The sequence below is a fragment of the Notolepis coatsorum genome, assembly GCF_963971535.1.
Source record: "Notolepis coatsorum genome assembly, chromosome: 2".
Classification (NCBI taxonomy): domain Eukaryota; kingdom Metazoa; phylum Chordata; class Actinopteri; order Aulopiformes; family Paralepididae; genus Notolepis; species Notolepis coatsorum.
This window is the reverse complement of record NC_140166.1, coordinates 167,385,533-167,406,972: the sequence shown is the minus strand read 5'-3', so window position 1 is coordinate 167,406,972 and position 21,440 is coordinate 167,385,533. Positions and strand designations below refer to the sequence as shown.

The following is a 21,440-nucleotide window of genomic DNA, read 5'->3' as shown; positions in this document are numbered from 1 at the left end:
ATTGAGCCGTAGGGTCCAGCTGCAGTGTCAGAGGTGTATATATGAATTATGAATGCCATGGCGAAAAAATTTAATATTGATCTCAATAACGCTGTACAGCGAGATCTGGCGGTCAAAGCATGGCGGGCAATAACGCTTTAAAGCGTTTGCGGCGGTGGATGTGTTAAGCACAGAATTTAGAATGTGTGTACGCACAGAAATATCGGGATTTATCAACCGTACGTACACGGGTCCTATGCTCCTCCGTATTGATAAATACCATTTGTTCTTACCGTCAATGCTCGTGCATGATTATCCATATATGGTAATGAAACACCCCCCATGGGATCTGAAATAATGGACTGACCCGAGCGAACTCTGAGAAACTCCACGAGCGAGATTGTTTACGGAGGCGCTGTCGAACCAAGAAGACACAACCCGTGTTATGGGATAAATAAAAGGCTGGCTGACTTGTACACGGTGATGTCAGATATCAACGACTCCCTAAGACCATTGCTGCAATTCTGCCTGGACAGCTCAAAATACTAATAAAGTCCGTTCGTTAACCACTGTTTGCCGTTGGTGTGTCATTCTAACCATGCTGGAATATGAATGCCTTTATTAGTTTTGTTCGATTGGCTATAATATGATTTGTAGAGGCATACAATCTATTTTGTTGTCGGTATTAGGTAGCCTATATGAATTACATATAATAGCAGCCATAGCCTACATTATGCAACAGTAACTTGCGCATATATAATAGCACATGGCACAGCCCTGCGAACCCTGCACAGTAAACTAACTTGATCATTAATCTAGCTGTTGTATCTTTACGCTTATGAAAACATTTAATAATATGTATAGGCTATAGGCTGTCGCTTTGCATTAATAGCCTATATTCTCAAATGGCATTTAATGGCTATCCGACTCCTCGCTATCCTCGCGGAAGGACCAGTATACCTTATATCATATCATATTCATATTCATATCATAGTTTACTCTATCGGCCTACCCAGCATGTAATACGTTCTTTGTTAGAACTCAACTCGTTATTATTTTGCGCATAGATTGCAGAAATACGGGAACGTTTTGATTTATATTTAAAAGGCTTTGACACAAAACGAAATAAGTGGAATTTCGAAGCTGCAAGCAGAATAGTAGTAGTAGTAGTAGTAGTTTATTTTTTCAGTCATCACACACAGTACAATATACATCATCATTTATCAATATTTGATTATTTACAGTGACTGAAAAGGTACAGACTGAAGCATAGTGCCTGTCCTATATTCTTACCATATTCTATATTATATATATATATATATTCTTAGCTTTACAAAAGATTACAAATGTAGATTCCAAAACGGTATTCTAAAAGAAAAAAAACAAACAAAACAGTGTTATTCACCCTTGTAGTTTTCAAAAATAGCTTTGACACAAAACGAAATAAGTGGAATTTCGAAGCTGCAAGCAGAATACAAGTCATATCACCCACACCATATATATGCTACCTGTATCCAGAGCATGTATGCTTTTCATTCATTTAAGACACATTTATTGCAAGGGTTTTGTATACACAAACTCAACAAATAACCTCTGTTCTCGTTGCAATGCGTTTTTAATTATTTCTTATACAGTAGGAAGGGGGAAGAACACTATCATGGGTGTTCATATGGCTTGTATTCTGCTTACAGCTTCGAAATTCCACTTGTTTCGTTTAACAATGGCAAAGCCTTTTAAATATAATCAAAAAGTTCCCGTATTTCTGCAATCTATGCGCAAAATAATAACGAGTTGAGTTACGCGGAGCGCAGTCATGCACCCCGTATATTCCGATAACGCTATATATAAACCATGCTGCATTCATTCAGAAGGAAAGACCTATTATTCCAAATGCTATTTATAGGGTTTTGACCATAATTACACTACTGTTGCTATTTTACAATTAACTATAATGAATTACGGGGGTCATACAGAACACGTCAGTCAAACTAATGAACAAAAGCTTATTTCCGCGTTGAAACTAATGCATGAAACTGATGAGAGTATATGCTGTCCGTCTGCAGTATCCATATTCTACCGCCGGGCGCCAGTTACGCATGCCCTGAGCTGAGCGTAAATATACACACAAAGTCAAGTTCACGTTCAAATTGATAAGTCACACACTTTGCTTAGAAATGATCGTACGCACGGGTTACGCACATATCTGTGCGTACGCAACGTTGATAAATGAGGGCCCTGGTGCTCTGCATGGCGCCTGGCAGCCTTGTGGTGTTCTTAAGTCGGGCCCGACCTGAGTCACAGAGGGAAATCAATCTGAATCTGAAATTCAGATGAATCCCCTCTCTCACTTCATGCTTACCGCCCACTGTTCTCTGTGAGCCTTGTGTCAGTGTAGCTGCTGCAGATTAGATGCTACACCTGTAGGCAAACGTGTATGTTATTTATATGTAGTTAAGGATGAAAACTGTTGTGTTAGTGGTAGAGAGATTCCTTAAAGGAACACCAACATTATGGGAATTGCGCTTACCCTCTTCTCCAGAGTCAGACAATTTCCTCTCTGCGTTCAGTAGAAAGCTATCCGGCTGCAAGCTAGCCTAGTTTAGTACAAATGAATGCAAGTGGATACAGATCAGCTAACGTCACGGTGACCAAATTCGTCCACATTTTTCTAGGATTCTATCACATTTTCATAACAATAGCGTATATGACTTACCCTGCGCCGTTTTCATTGAGGTTTCTTACAAATTAACGATGTTGTATTTGTCCTTTATACGCGGATTATCATTAAAATCTTAAATTGTACCATATGTCCCCCTTTAGACAACAAACATAACGCTAACACCGCACTTGTTATGATAATTAGGTGACAATTCTCGGTCACTGTATTCAGGTCGCATAGTTTAACGCTCCTGTATTCAGGTCACGTTTTCCTCACCTTTAAGATATAAGCGTTTCCCCTATATGTGATATGGCTGTTTGACTGTGCGATCGATCAGGAACTAAGAGAATCGATTTTCAGCTTGCGGCACCAGCGTGCATACGTACACATATACTATCGATAATCTAGCGTTTATTTGAAAACGATTCATAAATAGGCCGAAAAATGACAACGTTCTAGAATATTACAGTACAGGGCGTTTATCACAGATTATTTTTTCCCCCCTTGAAAACGAGGGCTTTTCAAAATGCTATAAAACGGAAATGAACAGATAAAAAAACAATCCGCTTCCACAATGTTGACTGGAAAATGAGTCATTGATAAGCGACGGGCAGATTAGACACATAGCCATAATTTAAAACATAGATTAGGCGATATTAATGCTAACATTGAAGTGGATGGTAAGGGATTTGCAACACCCGTCCCATAAAGGGCTGACATAAAACATTATAAAATAGGACATACAGTAGGTAAATAAAAAGGTAATAAAAGCAGTTAGTGTGTAAAGTAGACATGCCCTTACTAACTTTTAACTTTGATGACTTTTATCAGTTTGTTATTTATTGTAGGTGTTATTCATTGTATTCTCATGGTGTGTTTTGCCAAACAATATGGCACAATGCCACAGCTCATTAGCCACAGTTGTCATTTAATTATCACCTGTAATTTGATGACAAATGTAATGACAAACAATCTACGATTGAATGCAATGAAGAATTGGCATTGTTGCTTAGATAGAATAAGTTCACTTGGTTTGATTGAGGGTCATCGGATTGCATTTTATAACATAATAGCTTTTATTTGTTTATTTATTAAATTCTTTATTTTTTTCAGTAAAATGTGATGGTCTGAAAAAGCCATTCAAGTGCACGTATTCCAAGTCTGAAAGTCGACCATTAAAAGCTTTGGATCTAATACTGGATTATAAGGACAACAGTGGTGCTAATCAACATGTGTTTTTCAGGTGGGTCACTGAACATTTTGTGAAGAGCTGGTCTGAGAGATACTTCTCCCTCCTGCCATGTGAGCTGCAGAGAGCCTGTTTGACTGCTGTTACGGCAGCCATGGTGGGTTCCTTACACCATGACATCCATACCACACACACGCACACGCACACACACACACACACACACACACATATATATGTACATACATACATAATCTACTTGCACATATATCTACAACCCATTTTCCTGTGTAGCTGTTTTTTCTGCAGGAAGGGAATTTGCACATGATCCAATGAAAAAGTCATCTGTATTCAATTCTCAGCCCTTAATGACTAGCTAATTTGGGAGGGCAATGTGGATGTACAGATGGGGACTGATCAAGAATTGATAATTGAGTCTATTTGCCTGCTGTCTTTCAGCGAGAAGAAAAGATGGTCTTTGTGTGCGTGTGTGTGAGGGAGAGAGTGAGAGAGAGAGACACGCACACACACACACACACACACACACACACTCATACTCACACAGGAGAGCTGCCTTGTTCTTGAGTCCTTGCCAAGATTTGTTACATAATTAGTCGTTTTCCTGCATGGATGGGCAGGTACTGGGCGGATACAGCATTAGCCTCTATTGTGACTCATGCTTCACATTGTGGGCACAAGGTAACTTAATTCACCTGAATTAAAATACCATATTTTCTGACAATGCAATATTACAAGGTATTCCCGTGTCCGTTATCATATATAGAATGATGCTGGCCAGTAAGTCAAATAAATAAATAAATAATGTTTTCAAGTATTTACACACTGCACCAGATAGCACCAGATAGCACCTTCTTTCAATATCATAAAAGAACATGTTTAAGGTTAATTTACCTCGGATAACAATGACACCCAACAATGAAATATCTAGACATGATAACAGACGTAGGCATACCTTGAAATATTGGCTTCGTCATCAGAAAATAAGTTTTTGATTAAGGTGGGCGATCACAATATAGGTAGCATCAGTTGCATTAGTGATCATGATAGGTGCTCAGTGTTTCCCCTAAGATTTTTTTCAAAACTACTAGTGTTGTCGCGGGGCGCGTGTGTCACGGATACGCGGTCAACAGTGTCATCATAGACACGCGCAGTAGTGCGGTTGGTGGTATCGGTGCATTTCTCTACACTGAGCTGAAATGAAATGATTGCACAACACATAAATGAACTTATTTACAATTTTACATACAGTAGTGACAACACACATATGAACTATTTATAATACAGGGACAGTGTTTCCCACAGGATTTTATGAGACTGTGGTGGGTGAACCTTGGGGGGTCTGGGGGCATGCTCCCCCGAAAATTATTCGTTTTTTGTATATTTTAAAGTTAAATGCATCAATCTGGTGCACTTTGAGAGCAAAATAAAGAGGCCAACAGATCTATGATGAACTTTGTGCTCAAAACACAAAATCGACTAGATTGCAGTGCTTCCCAATCCTTTCCTCGGAGCACCCCAGCCGTTCCATGTATTTGTTAAATTCCACCACCAGCACACCTGATTCAACTTAACTAGCCCTTTATTAGTTGAATCAGGTGTGCTGGTGGTGGAATTTAACAAATACATGGAACGGCTGGGGTGCGTGATTACCAAAGGTAGCCGCATTTCTGGCAGACGTTTCTGGACATGTGCGCCCAATAGCGTGACGAGCTGTGTCTTTGCCCATTTCCACGTCAAACAGCCTGCAAACTACCTGGCGTTCTATCGCCATGCTCTAAGACAAACTCTAACCTTAACCAACTTCGAAAGAGTGCCTAAGCTTAACCGTCGAAAGAACTTGCCGTCACGCTCTAAGACGAACTCTAACCGTAACCAACTTCGAAGAGTGCCTAAGCTTAACCAGTGTAGAAACTAGCGTCGGCCAATCAGAGAGTGTCTGCCAGAAATGCGGCTACCTTTGGTAATCACGCGGCTGGGGTGCCTCGAGGGGTTTGAGAACCATTGGACTAGAGCAGTGGTTCCCAAAGTCGGGGTCGCGACCCAAAGGTGGGCCGCGAGCAGCCACGGGAGGGCCGCGAGATGATAAAAAAAAAAAAAAAAAAAAAAAAGGCCAATTTTTTTTTTTTGTCAGGCCACTGAACTTAGAAGCAGGCCAGTACAGTGTTTCTAGTTGTATTCTAAAATTATATTCTATTGTATTCTAAAATGTGACTATATGGTTTTATATTAACTTAATAAATAAACAAAAACGAAAAATCTACTTATTTCAACGAACATTTCAAACTAAATAACAGATTATGCACATAAAACGCTGAAAACAACCGAAGCAACAATAGTATTTTAATGAGGCTATTATTATTATCATTATTATTTTGCAACAAGTTAGCCCTCTCATAAATAGCACATATAAATGAATAACTAACTTGAACTAACTTAATAGGATTGAAGTGATATTTGGCTTAAAAAATCGGTCGCCTGGCAAAAAAAAAAAAAAAAAGCCTGACTATGTGCATTGGGCCGCGGCTCTCTGACGCCTTATTTTCTGGGTCCCGGCCTGAAAAGTTTGGGAACCCCTGGACTAGAGCATACATTTGAGCCATCAAAGAAATGAAGCAAAAGTGGTTACCGGTGTTGAACTGGTTTATTTTTTAGAAAATATAAAAATATACTGGATTACTATTACGACTACTACCACTGCCAATACTACTGATACATCCCTATTGGCAATGTATCAGTCTAGGTAATTAATGGGAAACACTGAGGGAGGCACATACAACACTCATAAGTTAACTTTTGAGTGCACTCAAGTTGTTCGGAAATTCTGAGTGCACACTGGACGCTCTGACCAACCAGTCAGTTTATCAGAGCGGAGCAGATTTTCAGAGTGAATTTATTAACTCACCTTAACTAGGGCCCTATGAAATCCGTTTTTATCTTTTCCTGTTTTCGGTTATTAATTTTCCCGTTTTCGGATTTCTCTGATTTAATATTTTTTCCTTTTGGATTTAACAAAAAAAACTACAAAATTATGTTTTTAACTAACTTTAATAATAGTACATCTGCAAACAGTGCCAGTGTAGTTCAGTTGTGTATATGTATGTTGTGTAATTCAGCTGTATAGCCCATTGTAGTTGACGGTGATGTTCTCCCACACAGACGGTCCAGAACGCGGTGACCATTCTCTGCGACAGCGAGCAGCTGATGGCCAGCCTCCCGGAGGTGAAGTGGGCCAAGCAGGTGACGTCCCTGGCCACGGAGCTGCAGGAGGAGAGCCTGCGGGTCATCGTCGACCACCTCCCCAGGGTCATCATGGGGACGGCCTTCCAGAATCTACGCACGGTAAAGGAGAGGGTCGCACACATGATGGCCAACACCCATCATCATCATCATCACTCATAACTCATAAGGAACAGGGGGTTGGGATCAATTCACTTTCAATTCAATTGATTCAGGAAGTGGGTTTTCTGTCAAATGGAAAATATTGAATTTTATTTGATACATTTTATTAACACTATGGCCGCCAAGGACGCCTTACCTCGTCATTCCCCGCCATGCTAATTCTGCCAATGACGGCGTAACACGTCATTTAGATCAATATTTCAAAAATCTGTGATCGCAATCATATTTCTCCCGCGGAGACTTGAGATCTACTGTTGATCCCCTCTCAACTCTCCAACGGTTCAAGAGCGCCATCTGGTGGCCGATCGGCGGATCGCCCAAACAGGAAATGAGCAGCAGGAACTGGTGCTCATCCATATTCGGTCCGACCACTCGCTATAGCTCCCGGGACTCGAGCTCGACACAATGGATAGCGATCCGTTGTCAATAACTCGATAAACAACATGATTTGGACGTATATACTATTATACAACCTGGAAATGGATAGCATATTTCAACATCCCATAATAGCAATATTTTTGCTCCACGCTCATCGCCCAATGGCCCGAGGAGACTGGGGTAAGTTTCAGCGTTTATTATTACAGTGTTCGATACAAACTGCTCTGATGATCATATCACCCACACTACATGAATCGTCTAACGTTGGCCACGGAATTATAAACGACCCCCCCCCCCCATCCGGTCAACATCAGATGATGAGTAGTAACTTCTAGAAGCACGTACATTTGAATTTTTTTATCTGGCGCCGATCGCTATCAAACTGTATTTGATCATCAATATAATGCATTTAGGGCTATAAATCACGTTCTGCAGAATGCTGCAGAAAACGATAAAAACATATTTATACTTTAGAGTAGACCGTATTTTAGTATGAATATGTGAATGAAAAAGTAGAACGTAGGGGAGCTCCCGTAGCTCACCGCATATCTCGGCGCTATTTCTGCGTCGGGGAAAACCGTGCTTGTCACGGATCTGGGGGACACGAGTTCGATTCCCGGACCCGCCGTCATTTCTCAGAATGTCTTCCCCTGCTCTACATCCCATTTCAACCTGTTTCTGTCGGTCATGCTTGACCAGAAAAAGCGATAAACGCTAAAAAAAAAAGTAAAAAAAAAAAAGAAAAAAGTAGAACGTTGCTACATCCTAAACGATAGATAATTGACGTTGAATGGGCCATAGTAATGTCAATTTAGCAATACAATTAAAAAAGTTATAGCCCTGCAAAGAAGGGGAACTTCTCCATAGACAAATAGAGCTGGCAGAGGATGGTATAAGGATGTACATACTGTAAGCGTGGCAGAGAAAGGGTTAATATAGGTTTAGCACTGCAAACACCGGAATTTATCCCCATTGAACAGAGCGCTGGCACACAACGGCCCAGCGACCTCTGGCGCTGAACCTGTTAATGAATATAACTCATCAATTTTTTTGTATTACTACAATATTAGTGTACCCTAATCTTTATCTGCAACTGTGAAGAAAAACCCCATTGGTTTAAACAGAATGAATAGCATTAGACACATTAAAAAAATAAATAAAAATAAAAAATCTTTTATTAAAAATAAAAAAATCAAATGTTGATTTAGAATTCGAATGCCAATGTAACGAACGAAGGTCCGAACGTTCAAAGAACTTCAAACGTTTGGGCTCAGCCCTAGGGGGAGATAGCGTGAACATCTGCGCTCGTGGTGCTCTCCCAGTGAGACTCCTAGCTGTCTGCAGCAAGAGTATTTCATGCACGGAAGCACCTCCAATATGACGAAGCATTTGCGTCAACCCTCTGTGCACTGTTTTTGAGGTGTTGCGTTCTCCCGTTAGCGGTAGCAACTTTCACTCAGGTTATTATATCTCCTGTTGGACGTGGAGATAGGTCTGGCAATGCGAGACAATCGAATGTAACAATATACCGACAGCTGACATTTGTCTTTTATATTAGAGGTACCCAAACGAACAATATTCCTAAATTCACAGAGCACCCTACCACCTCCAGTTCATCCCCAGACACCCCTATTAAAGAAAACTCTGTTCACTTTAGCTAGGAAGGGGAAGATGAGAACAGCAAGAGTGAATGTCACTGAGCAGTTATTTAACAGCGCACATTCCTTTCCAACAGTTGTCTCCTTCCTTAGCTAATAGAATGCAGGCATTTCCCCAAGTTCCTGAATTTCCCCAAGGGGATCAATACAGGAATATCTTATCTTATCATCCACAGCAATATTGATTAATTTAATAAGCCTCCTTTTGATATATTAGTCATAATGTATCCGAAACAGATGGAAAAAACTAAAGGCTAAGTTACAGCAGGTTAAGAGAAAAACATACCTTCATGTCATGGTTCACAATTTACTGACTAGAGCCGCCATGGTTACACTGGGGGATACAGCAACGTTTTTGTTGCTGAATGATTACGTTTGCTGTCCAAGTTAAAAAGAAAGCCGTTTTGGCAGGAAAACGCGTTGTCCTACTGGCAACGCTGAAAAGGCGTTTCCGTTTTGGACACTCGCCAAAACTCGCAGACAATGGTGCCATGTAATCTGCGTGAGCCGGATACGGAGCTGGTGTTGCCCAACGCCCATGCGCAGTAGAGACCTGCATGGTTATTTCCAGTGTTTACAACAGAGCTGTCTCAAGTAGCTGCGGCTACCATGTGTTGACAAGTTATTGTTATAAGGAGCCCAGTCCAAGCTACAACAAAATTGTTTGTATTGAGCCGTATTGTATTGTACCCATTCTGCAATCTGTTAAATAAAGTTTACATCCATTCATTCTGCTAGCATTAACGTTACCAAGCTGCTAGCCACAATGCTATACTGTTATACTGGCATATCCCAATCACGTTAGCACGTAAGTTAACAAAATTGGCGACGATCTTTTTGTGAGACTAAACTCCGCTCTTGGTGGTCAATTGTGTTGATGTTAGTTTTGTTTCATCAACAAATGAGAGGCAGAACACACAGTGAATGTATCCGTTTTGTTTATTGCACTTTTATTGCACTTTCTTTGCTGAAAAATAAATGCTACGTTGGCTAAATGGCTCAAGCGAGGCATTTAAAGATGGTGGATTGTTGATTTTTAGCAGGAAGTGTATTGGCACATTCAACTTTTCTGATTGGTTGAAAATTGCCTTCATGTTTGAACTACATCGCCAGCTACTGCCACCTACTGCTTTGGCATTGTACTACATGTATATACATCACTGTGCTCAGGAGGCAAAAACAATGTCTAACTTGCCTGCCATTAGGTTGCGTTCTGAAAAGCGAAACTGACCCTGAAAACGAAAATGAAACTGGCGATAGTGTAACCGTAGCCTTAAAATCTGCCAAGAATGAAAGGTAGAATAGCTTTGGTTCTTGATATTTCATTTTCTCCCCCACAAGAAATATTAGAATTGGAACAGAGATTAGATAACAACCCCATTTGATAAGCAGAACCAGATTTGATCAAATTCGAACAATACCCAATCCTACTGAAATAAAGTATCGGTATGAAATTTTTTCGCTGTGCTCCTAAATTTCTTTGTGTGCTCCTAAATGTTTTCATTTACTCCTTGGGAAAAGCGTCAAGCCCTAGGATGGAGAAAAGCACATTTTCTTCTCAGTATAGCAGCGGTGGCAATTTTAACCCTTAACAGCTATTTCCGTTTCAGTTTTGAACGGACTGAATTCATCCCAACCCTGATTTTAAACAGAACACCAACAGAAACATGTAAAATGTTGACGTGACTTACTGTGGTTCTCTCATGTTCTCTCTTATGATGTGTTTATGTTTTCAGAGAGAAGAGTTCACCAGAGAGCCTGCCCTACTGAAGAAGCTGTGTTCGGCCATCAGAGCGGGCGTGACCGTGGAGAATGGCTGTGCCCTCTTCTTCGCCGTCGACTATCTGTGTGGCGAGGAGGTGGAGGTCACCCCCCCAGAGGAAGGACCGCCCATAGAACAAGAGGTGAATGGAAGCAGACCCGCCTCACAGACCCCCCTTTTATTTTTTACCTTTCTCTCGTCTCTTGTTTGGTTTGTACAGGTCAACCTCACTCAGTAGACTTCTGTAGACGTTAGTTTCTGCTTGCCACCAGATTGTAGTGTTACTTGTAGACGGTATACTACGCACATTACTTACAGTGGCAGGACGAACTCTAACCGCAATATTGAAGGTGTATCGGGGCAGATGAGTGTGTTGAGTTCAGACGTCCCGTTTTTCCCTCATTTTCATACATTTTAAAATGAAACGTTGAAATAAGATTAGATATTCCTTCATTGATCCCCTTGGTGTAATTTGGGCTTCATAGCAGCATACCAGGTACAGGTATGGGCAGGGAGTGGACAGGGGGAATAGTAGAAATACATAAATATAGGCAATGGAATTTGATCTGAATATAAACATATGAGAAAGATAAACAGTGTAAACAATATAATTAACTCTGAATATAAAAATACGAGAAAAATAAACTATGTAAACAAAGGTGCAGATGAGGGTCTGTATTATTTTAGCCTGAGTGCATTTGAAAAAGAGTCTTGTTCATTTCGCTTCACTCAAACATAACGTGCGTGTCTTGTCACGGTGTTGTTAACTCGTTAAAGATGTGTGCAAGTGCAGAGCCTCCGTGACTGGTTTTGATTGAAAAGGAAAACAGCAGGCGGGCTGTTTGGATATTCCTTTCATTTAATTCCAAACCTTTATTTAAAAAGGCAACTGAGGTTTCCCTCTTTTACTGTCACATTGAGTGTACGTACATAAATAAGCATAAATAAGGCATATCAAATCACACAGCATACAAAATCACAACAATAAGACAACAAGACGAGGGTAGACAAAAGCAAGGATAACAAATAAATCAAAACACGTACAACCTGATAGACAAGGTTGGAGATCAAGGTCTTAAACTCTGCAACAGAGGGGATAATCTCAAGCTTTAAGGACTGTTGGAGTTAATTCACTAGAACAGGTTCCATAGGTTCCAAAATTCCATTCCAATAATGATGTAATATAAGTAGGTAGCCTTAATTGTGGCTCTCCACCAGAGAGGGCCAACCAACCTTCTCATGAAGGACACAGTGATGAGTGTTGCATCTGTCACCAGTGATGAATCTGAGGGCAGAGTGATAGACAGAGTCCAAGGATGTAAGGGTTGAGGCCGCAGGATGCCTATAAATTACATCACCATAGTCCAGGACTGATAAGAAAACTGCTTTAGACTATTCACATTTGAGGCGAATGAACAAGGAAAGGCAAAGGATACATTATTAGCAAGCCCATATACATTACAAACAGTGCTACATAGCAGTGCCAACCAAGGGTGCTAACGCAACAAAACAAAGCACCTAACGTTATAGGTCTGATAATGTCTAGAGGAGAATTTCAAGAGGTTAGTGACTGCTCTTGTTTCAACATCACTGAAGCATTAAAACGATTAGTAAATTAATTTAGTAAGATGCTGTTGTGCTTGGGAACACACAGTACACGTCTTTAATATAGCATAAGGTTGTGATAGCCTAAATATTTATTTAATTTCTATTCATTAATTATATCTGGTTCTTTTTTAAAGACTTAATCTAACATGAGACATTTCTTAAAAAAAAAGAAAAATTGATATTTATCTTACTACTAGAGAAAAGTTGAGGAAAAATCTGCCCGTAATTAAAACAACACACTCATAGCCTACCCTACTAGCTGTATTAAAACAACACACTCACAGCCTACCCTACTAGCTGTATTAAAACAACACACTCATAGCCTACCCTACCGGCTGTATTTGAACAACACATAGCCTACCCTACCGGCTGTATTTGAACAACACATAGCCTACCCTACTAGCTGTATTAAAACAACACACTCATAGCCTACCCTACTAGCTGTATTAAAACAACACACTCATAGCCTACCCTACTAGCTGTATTAAAACAACACACTCACAGCCTACCCTACCGACTGTAGATTATTATTTGAACAACAAAGTATGATGTAATCTCACGAAGCTAAGAGACTGAACAGGGCCCTGCGGTGTCGAAAATGGCTTAGAATATCGATTTTGTGACAACAGCATGACTTAAAGGGGCACTTCAACAAAAATCAATGCAGATTTATTTTGAAGATGTAGATGAAAGAAATAGCAATACCTTGTCTTATAGGGACTGCTACCTTATCATTTCATTGAGCTGTACCGGTAATTAACACAACACACGGATTCAACGTCCCAGATGACATTGACTGGTGGCCATATTCAAACTAATTTACTCTCAATAACTGTCAAACTAAATGAATGTGTGCAAACTGTTTTGGGATGTGTGTGTGTGAGAGAGATTATGTGCGAAATAAATCGGCATATAATTATTTTGGTGACATACCCCTTTAAAGCACACGTCCCTTGGGAACACAGTATGACAGGATGGATTAGGCTGAGGGAGACGATGAGGTATGGGAGTGGCATCCTCTAATCTGGATCTATATCTGCCCGGATGACTGGGAGAATAGGACAGGGATGGTAGGATAATGGAGAAGGAGAGGGAAAGAGAGCTAGAGGGAAAGGGAGCGTGTAAACAGCTCATTTATTTTATGTTATTTTATTCTTTTATGTTTCGACTACTAGGAGGTGCATGACAGTCTCTTTAGCCCCAGCTGGTGACATCACTGATTCAGCTCTAGGGAGCTCAAGTGGATTCTGCAAGAGGGAGGGAGGGAGGGAGGGAGGGAGGGAGGGAGGGAGGGAGGGAGGGGGTATATCGGTTGCCATGGTGAAAGGTTCTTGAAGCAGCTGCTGATTCGCTCGTGCTGCAGCGCACCCTCTCATTCTCCTCCTCCACCTCCCCCTCTCCTCCCCTCCTCTCCTCCCCTGCTCTCCTCTCTCTCCCTCTGCCAGCCGTTCAGGCAAGAGATTTGTACGCTACGTGCGCGGCTCTGGACCTTCCTGCTTCAGACCTTTTATGCCGTCCGCCACACGCGGGGATGGGAGACCCTGCCGTCCAAACACAGAGAGAGGATACTGGCAGGTAAGGAGAGGTCATCTTTATTTGTAAGGGGGGGGGGGGGGGGGGGGGGGGGCGTTTGCTAGGAGGCCTTATACCTGCACCACACACACACACGCACGCACACACACACACACACACACACAGGATAGCCAGCTGCAGTGTGTGTGTTTTTCTCCTGCCTAGTGATGAAGCATTGGCTCTGCATCGCTAGAGAGATGCTGCTTCTTCTGCACAGCTGCATGGCCACCGGTGGTCCATTCATTGTTTGGCGAGTCCAGCTCTCCTGCTGCTTTCATGCCTGTGCGTGTGCTTTTTTTTTTTTTTTTTTTTTAACACCTTAGCCGGGGCCGGGACCGATCAGAGTAGGCTAAACATGGTAAAATGCGCCAGACTCTCTCTCTCTCTCTGCTGCATGCTCTTGTGTTTTTGGTGGGCGGGGGGCTTGGGGGTGAAAGGCTGAATACCTCTCTCTGTGGGTTTGCACAACACAATTAGGAAGCGTCTGCGAATAAAGAATGTGTCGCTTTCTTCCTGTTTTTGTTTGCGATGTGTTGAAATGCATCGCATGAATAATTTATTGGACATGGGTCTCAGCCTCGTTGCATCCCTATTACTGTTGTGTTGGTTGCCGGTGGGATCATCAGACACGGGGTCTTGATCTCGGATGAAAGCGAGGCGGATAAATAGTGCTCTATATGTAGGGAAATGGAACACGTACACTCAAGCGACACGCAGCAGATTAAGCTGCTATTTTCTTTTGTCTTCTGATGTTTTGTTTTTGATTTGGAGTATCTTGAGAAGTGGATGTGTTGCTTTGATTGAACGCAGGGCTGTTTGCCAAACACGTCTGACTGATGCCTCAAACTGACTGAATGCTTCTCCCATAATGTCTTATTGATGCGGAAATGGAAAGCTGACGAGGAAGAGGGTGCCGTGTCTAGGTTGGATAGTGATGAAAGACTTTGACCTGGTCATAGTGTCTTGAAGGAATTGTTGCAGCCCCCCTTTTTTTTATAATATTTCTTTTTTTGTATCTCTTTACACGCATGTATTTGAATAAGATAATTTTTTTGCTGCAGAGTAGCACTGTTATCACCTAAATGTGATGTTTGCTGTGTTCTTCTGTTCTCCTGCTCCTAAAGCTGCCCTTGATCAAGGAGACAACAGAAGACTTGCTAAAAAGCCTGTATTCACCAGCTCACAGGTAATATTATTATTCAACACCTCCAAATCCATCCACAATAAAACAAATGGGGCTGGGCGATATCATTTCACATATCACATATCACACTATCGTTTTCCAGTACAAATTACAATGTGATATGACATATTTTTGTATATCTTTGTCTTGTAATACAAATGCCTGTTTCATTCAAAATGGTCAATTTTGTTAGACTTTTTAATACTGCTGCAAGGAATCTTCTTTTGGTTAACTTAAAGTATGAATTAAGTAAAGAAAAACAATTATGATATGTATTATATATATGGACGACGATATAGTAAAAATCCATACCTTTGCATGGATCCATGACGGTATACCTTCATATTCTGTATACCTCCCAGCCCTGCCTCTTAACATTCATTAATTCAGTTATAACCTAATTTTTATATTTGTATTATTGTTATTGTTTTTATTCAAGCAAATCACTTAAAAGCTTTTATTTTTTCTCTCTCTCTCTGTCTGATCAAAGTTCTATCTCCGTTGCACGATGAGCCTATGAGCCCATCTTAGCTCAGAGAAATCCATGTAAGCATGTATAATCCATGTCAGTGATTATAGTCTGAGGTTGGCCATCACATGCACTATGTAACAACCATTACCCCGAAGCCAGAGAGACATGTGGACAATTCAGCTTCTTTGAGTGGATTTTTATTTTTATTTATTTTTATCCACTTTTTCTCCCATTTTCTATTTTTCTCCCATCCCAATTTCGTATCATCCAATTCAACCCTCCCCTGTCTCGAACGCTGTTTCTTGCCTCCCACAAGCCGGCTGCAATGTGGACTAAGTCATACATAGCACGAGTCCCCTCCGGTACTTGAGGTAACAGCAGTCGCATCTTTTCACCTGCACGGCGCGATCTTTCAGCGTCAGGGGTCTGCGCTTTGGAGGGGCGCCGCCCCCATCGCGTAATTATTTAAGGTAACCAACTTGCGTCTAGCCACGCCCCCGCGGCAGCATTATGTAGCCGTAATTCCCCCTCTTTTAACATCGACGGTTAGCTCAACTGATTCGCCGCCTTGCTGTGGATCCTGCGGTGCGTTGGTGACGAGTTCGAATCCCTTCAATTTCTTTTTATTTAATTTTTTTTAACGTGCATTCTTTCGCCGGTTAAGTTTAGGCATTGTTTCGGAGTTGGTTAAGGTTAGGGTTAAGTTTAGGCATTGTTTCGGAGTTGGTTAAGGTTAGGGTTAAGTTTAGGCATTGTTTCGGAGTTGGTTAAGGTTAGGGTTAGGCATTGTTTCGCAGTTGGTTAAGGTTAGAAGGGTTAAGTTTAGGCGCTGTTTCGGAGTTGGTTAAGGTTAGAGTTTGTCTTAGAGTATGGCAATATTCTTTCGGAGTTGGTTAAGGTTATGGTTAAGTTTAGGCATTGTTTCGGAGTTGGTTAAGGTTAGGGTTAAGGTTAGGCATTGTTTCGCAGTTGGTTAAGGTTAGAAGGGTTAAGTTTAGGCGCTGTTTCGGAGTTGGTTAAGGTTAGAGTTTGTCGCAGAGAATGGCAATAGAATGCAGCCTATTTCCGCACTGCCGCTCTCTCGCGCTGCCGCGGTCACATGGGCGTAGTGGCCAATCAGAGAAACACTGAACACAAGTTGGTTGCCTAAAATATTCACGCGCCCCCATCGCTTCCTGATTCTACTGCGCAGGCGCACCAACCGACCTGTAGGAGTCGCTGTCCACAACGCCCGATCCCCACCCATCAGTTTCCCACCCCCTAATACTGCCAATGTGTATTAGTACGGACGACCAGCTAAACTGAAAGCAATGTGGAGCGCTGGGCTCGAACAGGCGAACCCAGCGTCTCCAGTATTTGTGGTGAGCGCCAAGCCCACTGCACCACGTAGCCGCCCCTTTGAGTGGATTATTTTATGCTCTTCTGGATGCGCTTATTCATCTTGAACTGGTACTTAATGTGGTTTACTAGAGCCAGAAATTTGTATTATGATAGAATGCATTTATCTGCTAAGTAAGTATTTTGGTATCTGATCTGTAATTAAGATTACATTTAAATACCATATACAGTAGGTGATATTTGTCAGCAAATTGTGTCCAAAATGTGGCTTCTTCTATAGAAATAGAGCCAGATTGCCTATGTTTAGTTGAAAACATACACAGGGCGACAGTGGCTCAGGAGGTAGAGCAGTTGTCCTGATGAATTGAAAATGGGGGACCCTGATGTAAACAAGACGAAAGTCTTTCTCTGGTCTGCATCCCCTTAACAATTGTGTGTACTGAGCTGTACTGTATTGTATGCAATCTGTTAATAAAGTTTTCAATCAATCAATGTCTGGTGATCTGAAGGTTCCGGTTTGATTCCGGCTCCTCCTGGCAGCGTGTTGAAGTGTCCTTGAGCAAGACACTTAACCCCTAACTGCTCCCGATGAGCAGGTCGGCACCTCACATGGTCACCTCCGCCATCGGTGTGTGAGTGAATGGGTGAATGTGAGGCATAAGTTGTAAAGTGCTTTGGATAAAAGCGCTATATAAATGCAGTCTATTTATCATTTGAACAAAAAGGATTGTTGAAGCAGTCAGTGTTGGATTATGGGATGTAATCTATAGAAATGCTGCTCCTTCCACTCTTAAACCTCTGCACACGGTCTATCATTCTGCCCTCAGATTTATTTACTGGTGATAGCTATGACACTCACCCTTCGGTAGGGAGGTGTAGTCTGACGTCACTTTAGTTTCCCGTGCGGTCCACCCGTATAGGGATTTCATCATTGGGAAAATGTATTATCGGCTATTGTAAAAATTCTGCCTCATGAACATTGGCAAGCTTTCCATTTTTGCACAAAATTTGTTCCCTTCTATCACTAACATTGTTTAAGCATTTTAGGTTGAAATAAAGTTAGTTATAAGGTTTTTAATTTGACTACACTTACCAGTATACAGTAATGGCTTTCGTTCAGTGCTGTCGCCTAATACAGCCAGGAGTCTATGCTGTGGTGATCAGTCAGCAGCGCCAAAATTAAGTGTAGTTCCTCAGTGAACGAAAACGTAAACATTGTTATTTTGCATGCCGGCTGAGTGGCGCAGTGGGCAAGGCGCTCTCCACTAACGCAGGAGATGCTGGTATCGAGCCCAGCTCTCGGCGTTGCTACCGGCTTGGCCAGTCGTCATACTAACACAATTGGCAGTGTTAGAGGGTGGGAAAGCCGGTGGGTGGGGATTGGACGTTGTGGACAGCGACTCCTACAGGTCGGTTGGTGCGCCTGTACAGCAGAAACAGGAAGTATCGGGGGCAGCGTGAGCCTCCCACGCGTTACTCCTCGCCACTGAGAGATCGCGCTGTTCAGGTGAAAAGATGCGACAGCTGCCTCCTCGTGTACCGGAGGGGACACGTGATGCAAGGCTTGGTCCTCACTGCAGCCAGTGGGAGGCATAGTCTAGCGACGTTCGAGACAGGGTAGGGGAGAATTGAAGGGAGAATTGGTGAGGCGAAATTGGGATGGGAGAAAAATAGAAAAATAAGGAGAAAAAGTGGATAAAAAAAACATTGTTATTTTGCTACTTTTATGATTAATTGCGAATTTTTTCATGTTGAGAGCTATAGATTGTGGATGAATACACAGAGAAAGGTACACCAGGCCAATGTTCGTTTTAAACGAGGCGATTTAGAAATGGGTCCATTGGAAATACATGGCAATTTAAAGGAGGGTGGACCGCGCGGGAAACACCAATTTTGACGTAACCACTACACCTCCTTATCTATATGGCCTTTATCGGAAAGCTACCACCTTAATCTAGCAATGTTGCTAGATTGGAATTATGGACCCCATCTAACCCGCCTAAGGTCCCTCATGTACAGTCTGAACATGGAAACTTTGGAAAGTCAGTCTTTTGTTTTAGTGCACCAACTTTCTGCAATGATCTTCAGCTGAAAATCAATTCTCTGCTATTGTCAGTTTGGGGCCATGATCTTAAAGCTGTTTTTATCTATATGCCAAATGGTATTGATGTGTAATTGTTTTACTTTTACAATCTTTATTTTCCTACCTTTATTTTCATCTGTTTTAATCATTTGTCTTGATGAATTGTAATCTCGACACAGTTGAAAATAAGGGCAACCTAAATTTGTCTCTGAGAGCGAAATAAAGGTTTGAATGAATGAATGAATCTTTTAGTCTGACTCTGGTCATCCTGAGGGGGCTTGTCTAGACTCTTGGATTGAGTGGCTGATATGAGCCACACTTCTTCCTTGTGGGCGTTAGTAGAGCTAATAGATCGCTATCTTCTCCTTCACCGACCCTGCGACAGGCCTGCTGACCGCTATAATTTCTTCACTGACACAAAAAGCAATTGCCTGTTAACCTACAGCATGATACATACAGAGACCTTTTGCAAGGGGTGACTGATTAATGCAGGCTATAGATAGTCTTCAAGATCATGTTGGGATGAGGCATTTGTGAGGTCAAGTATGGTCCAGTGGCCGACAGTAATCTTAATCAGTGCTACCCAGTTTAATTTCTTTACCCTGTGCTATGCTGATGAATCCAATTTTAGGATTATGTGACTACCCTATGTTTATATGCTGATGAATCCAGTTTTAGGATTATGTGACTACCCTGTGTTTATATGCTGATGAATCCAGTTTTAGGATTATGTGACTAATATGGTGTACCCTTTAAACCTCCTTCCTTCCATAGCCCAGGGCTGTAAAATGCCCCTCAGGTCCTCCATCTGGGTCTGACAGCCCTCCTGTTCCCAGGGCCCTGAGGGTTTCCGGGTACTCTGGTCCTCCGTCTGGGTCCGACAGCCCTCCTGTTGCCGGGACCCAGAGGGTCTCCGGGTACTCGAGTCCTTCCTCCCACTGTGCGGCATCTGCCATGAAGTCCGACGGACTGGGGACGGCTAACAAGCCGGGAGACAGTCTCGCTCCTAAGTCAAAGAACGGGAAGACCAAGCTGGGGGACCGGACTACTACAGCGACCAAAGCCAAGACGGCCTCCGCCGCCGCCGCGCCGGTCGTAAACGGTACCGGAGGCCCAGGGTCCAGGCGGGACGTGGTGGTGGCCACCGCCAATGGCCCCAGGTGCTCCTCCGGGGGGGCGAAGGAGCAGGACAAGAGGTCCAACCCGGGCGCCAGGCCCAAGACCTCTCCCCCAGGCCCTGCGTCCGCGAGCCAGACCAAACCTGCAGCGAAACCTCAGAAAAGCACGGTGGGAAAGACGGACGGCGGCGCTGTCGTCACCACGCAGCCTCACCGCAGCACCTCCACGTCAGGCAGCGCCTCGCCGGAGAACAGCTCCGGCAGCCCGCGCAGCCACTCCATCCCAGGTTCATGATCCATTTTACCCTCTTTCCTTTAAACATGTGCCCTTTGTGGTTTATAAAGGGCTGAGAAGGGGCACCTTTATATAACTGCTGTGCTCTGTGGGTGGTAGGGTTGGGTACCGTTCACATTTGAACCAATACCGGTACCTGTGAATCGATAGCGGTACCCAACAGTACGTTTTTTCGGTACTTTAGTCTCTAAAGAATTAATCTAATCTGCCTACCTCAGTTGTAAAAAAAATGTCCAAACTTCAAATGATTTATTATAATTATTATTTATTTAGAACAATTTGTGAATATATATATAATATTGCAGCGAGCGTTGTCTGCATCTAGCTTTGTAAAGTGTAACCACACTTGCGACAGTTTTCGGCTTGCCATTGCCCCGACTGCTTTGTTGTTGAATCAAGTAAAATCCTAGATAAGCGTGTATTGTGCGCGTGAACGCGCGGCACACTTATTTTTTATCGAAATGTGGCACCGGTGGATCTGACGTGAATCGGTACTCTGTAGTACCGACGTGATTCGTCGGTACCATTAAAAGTACTGGATTCGGTACCCATCTCTAGTGGTTGGTTGGTTGGTTAGTTGGCTGGCTCGTTTATGGGTGTTCACTCGTTTGTGGGTGTTCACTCCTCGGTCACTCAGTTACAGCCAAGCTGTAATGCCAGTCTCGTTGTCCTGCACGCCCCTCTGACGGGCCGTTCTCACCCAACGCAGCGTGGCTGCATTCGATTCAT

The 21,440-nt window shown here is 42.5% G+C and overlaps 1 protein-coding gene across 1 annotated transcript in view; it reads left to right on the top strand.

Annotated features, from left to right (window-relative positions):
• The window catches only part of btbd8 (BTB domain containing 8), an 87,840-nt gene that overhangs the window by 48,270 nt on the left and 18,130 nt on the right, over positions 1-21,440 (top strand). The window contains exons 10-15 of the mRNA XM_084309314.1: positions 3,882-3,984; positions 7,002-7,184; positions 11,017-11,184; positions 14,096-14,225; positions 15,347-15,408; positions 20,073-20,703. Of these exons, the coding sequence (XP_084165440.1) occupies positions 3,882-3,984; positions 7,002-7,184; positions 11,017-11,184; positions 14,096-14,225; positions 15,347-15,408; positions 20,073-20,703 (1,277 nt within the window). The remainder of the gene's footprint in view (positions 1-3,881; positions 3,985-7,001; positions 7,185-11,016; positions 11,185-14,095; positions 14,226-15,346; positions 15,409-20,072; positions 20,704-21,440) is intronic.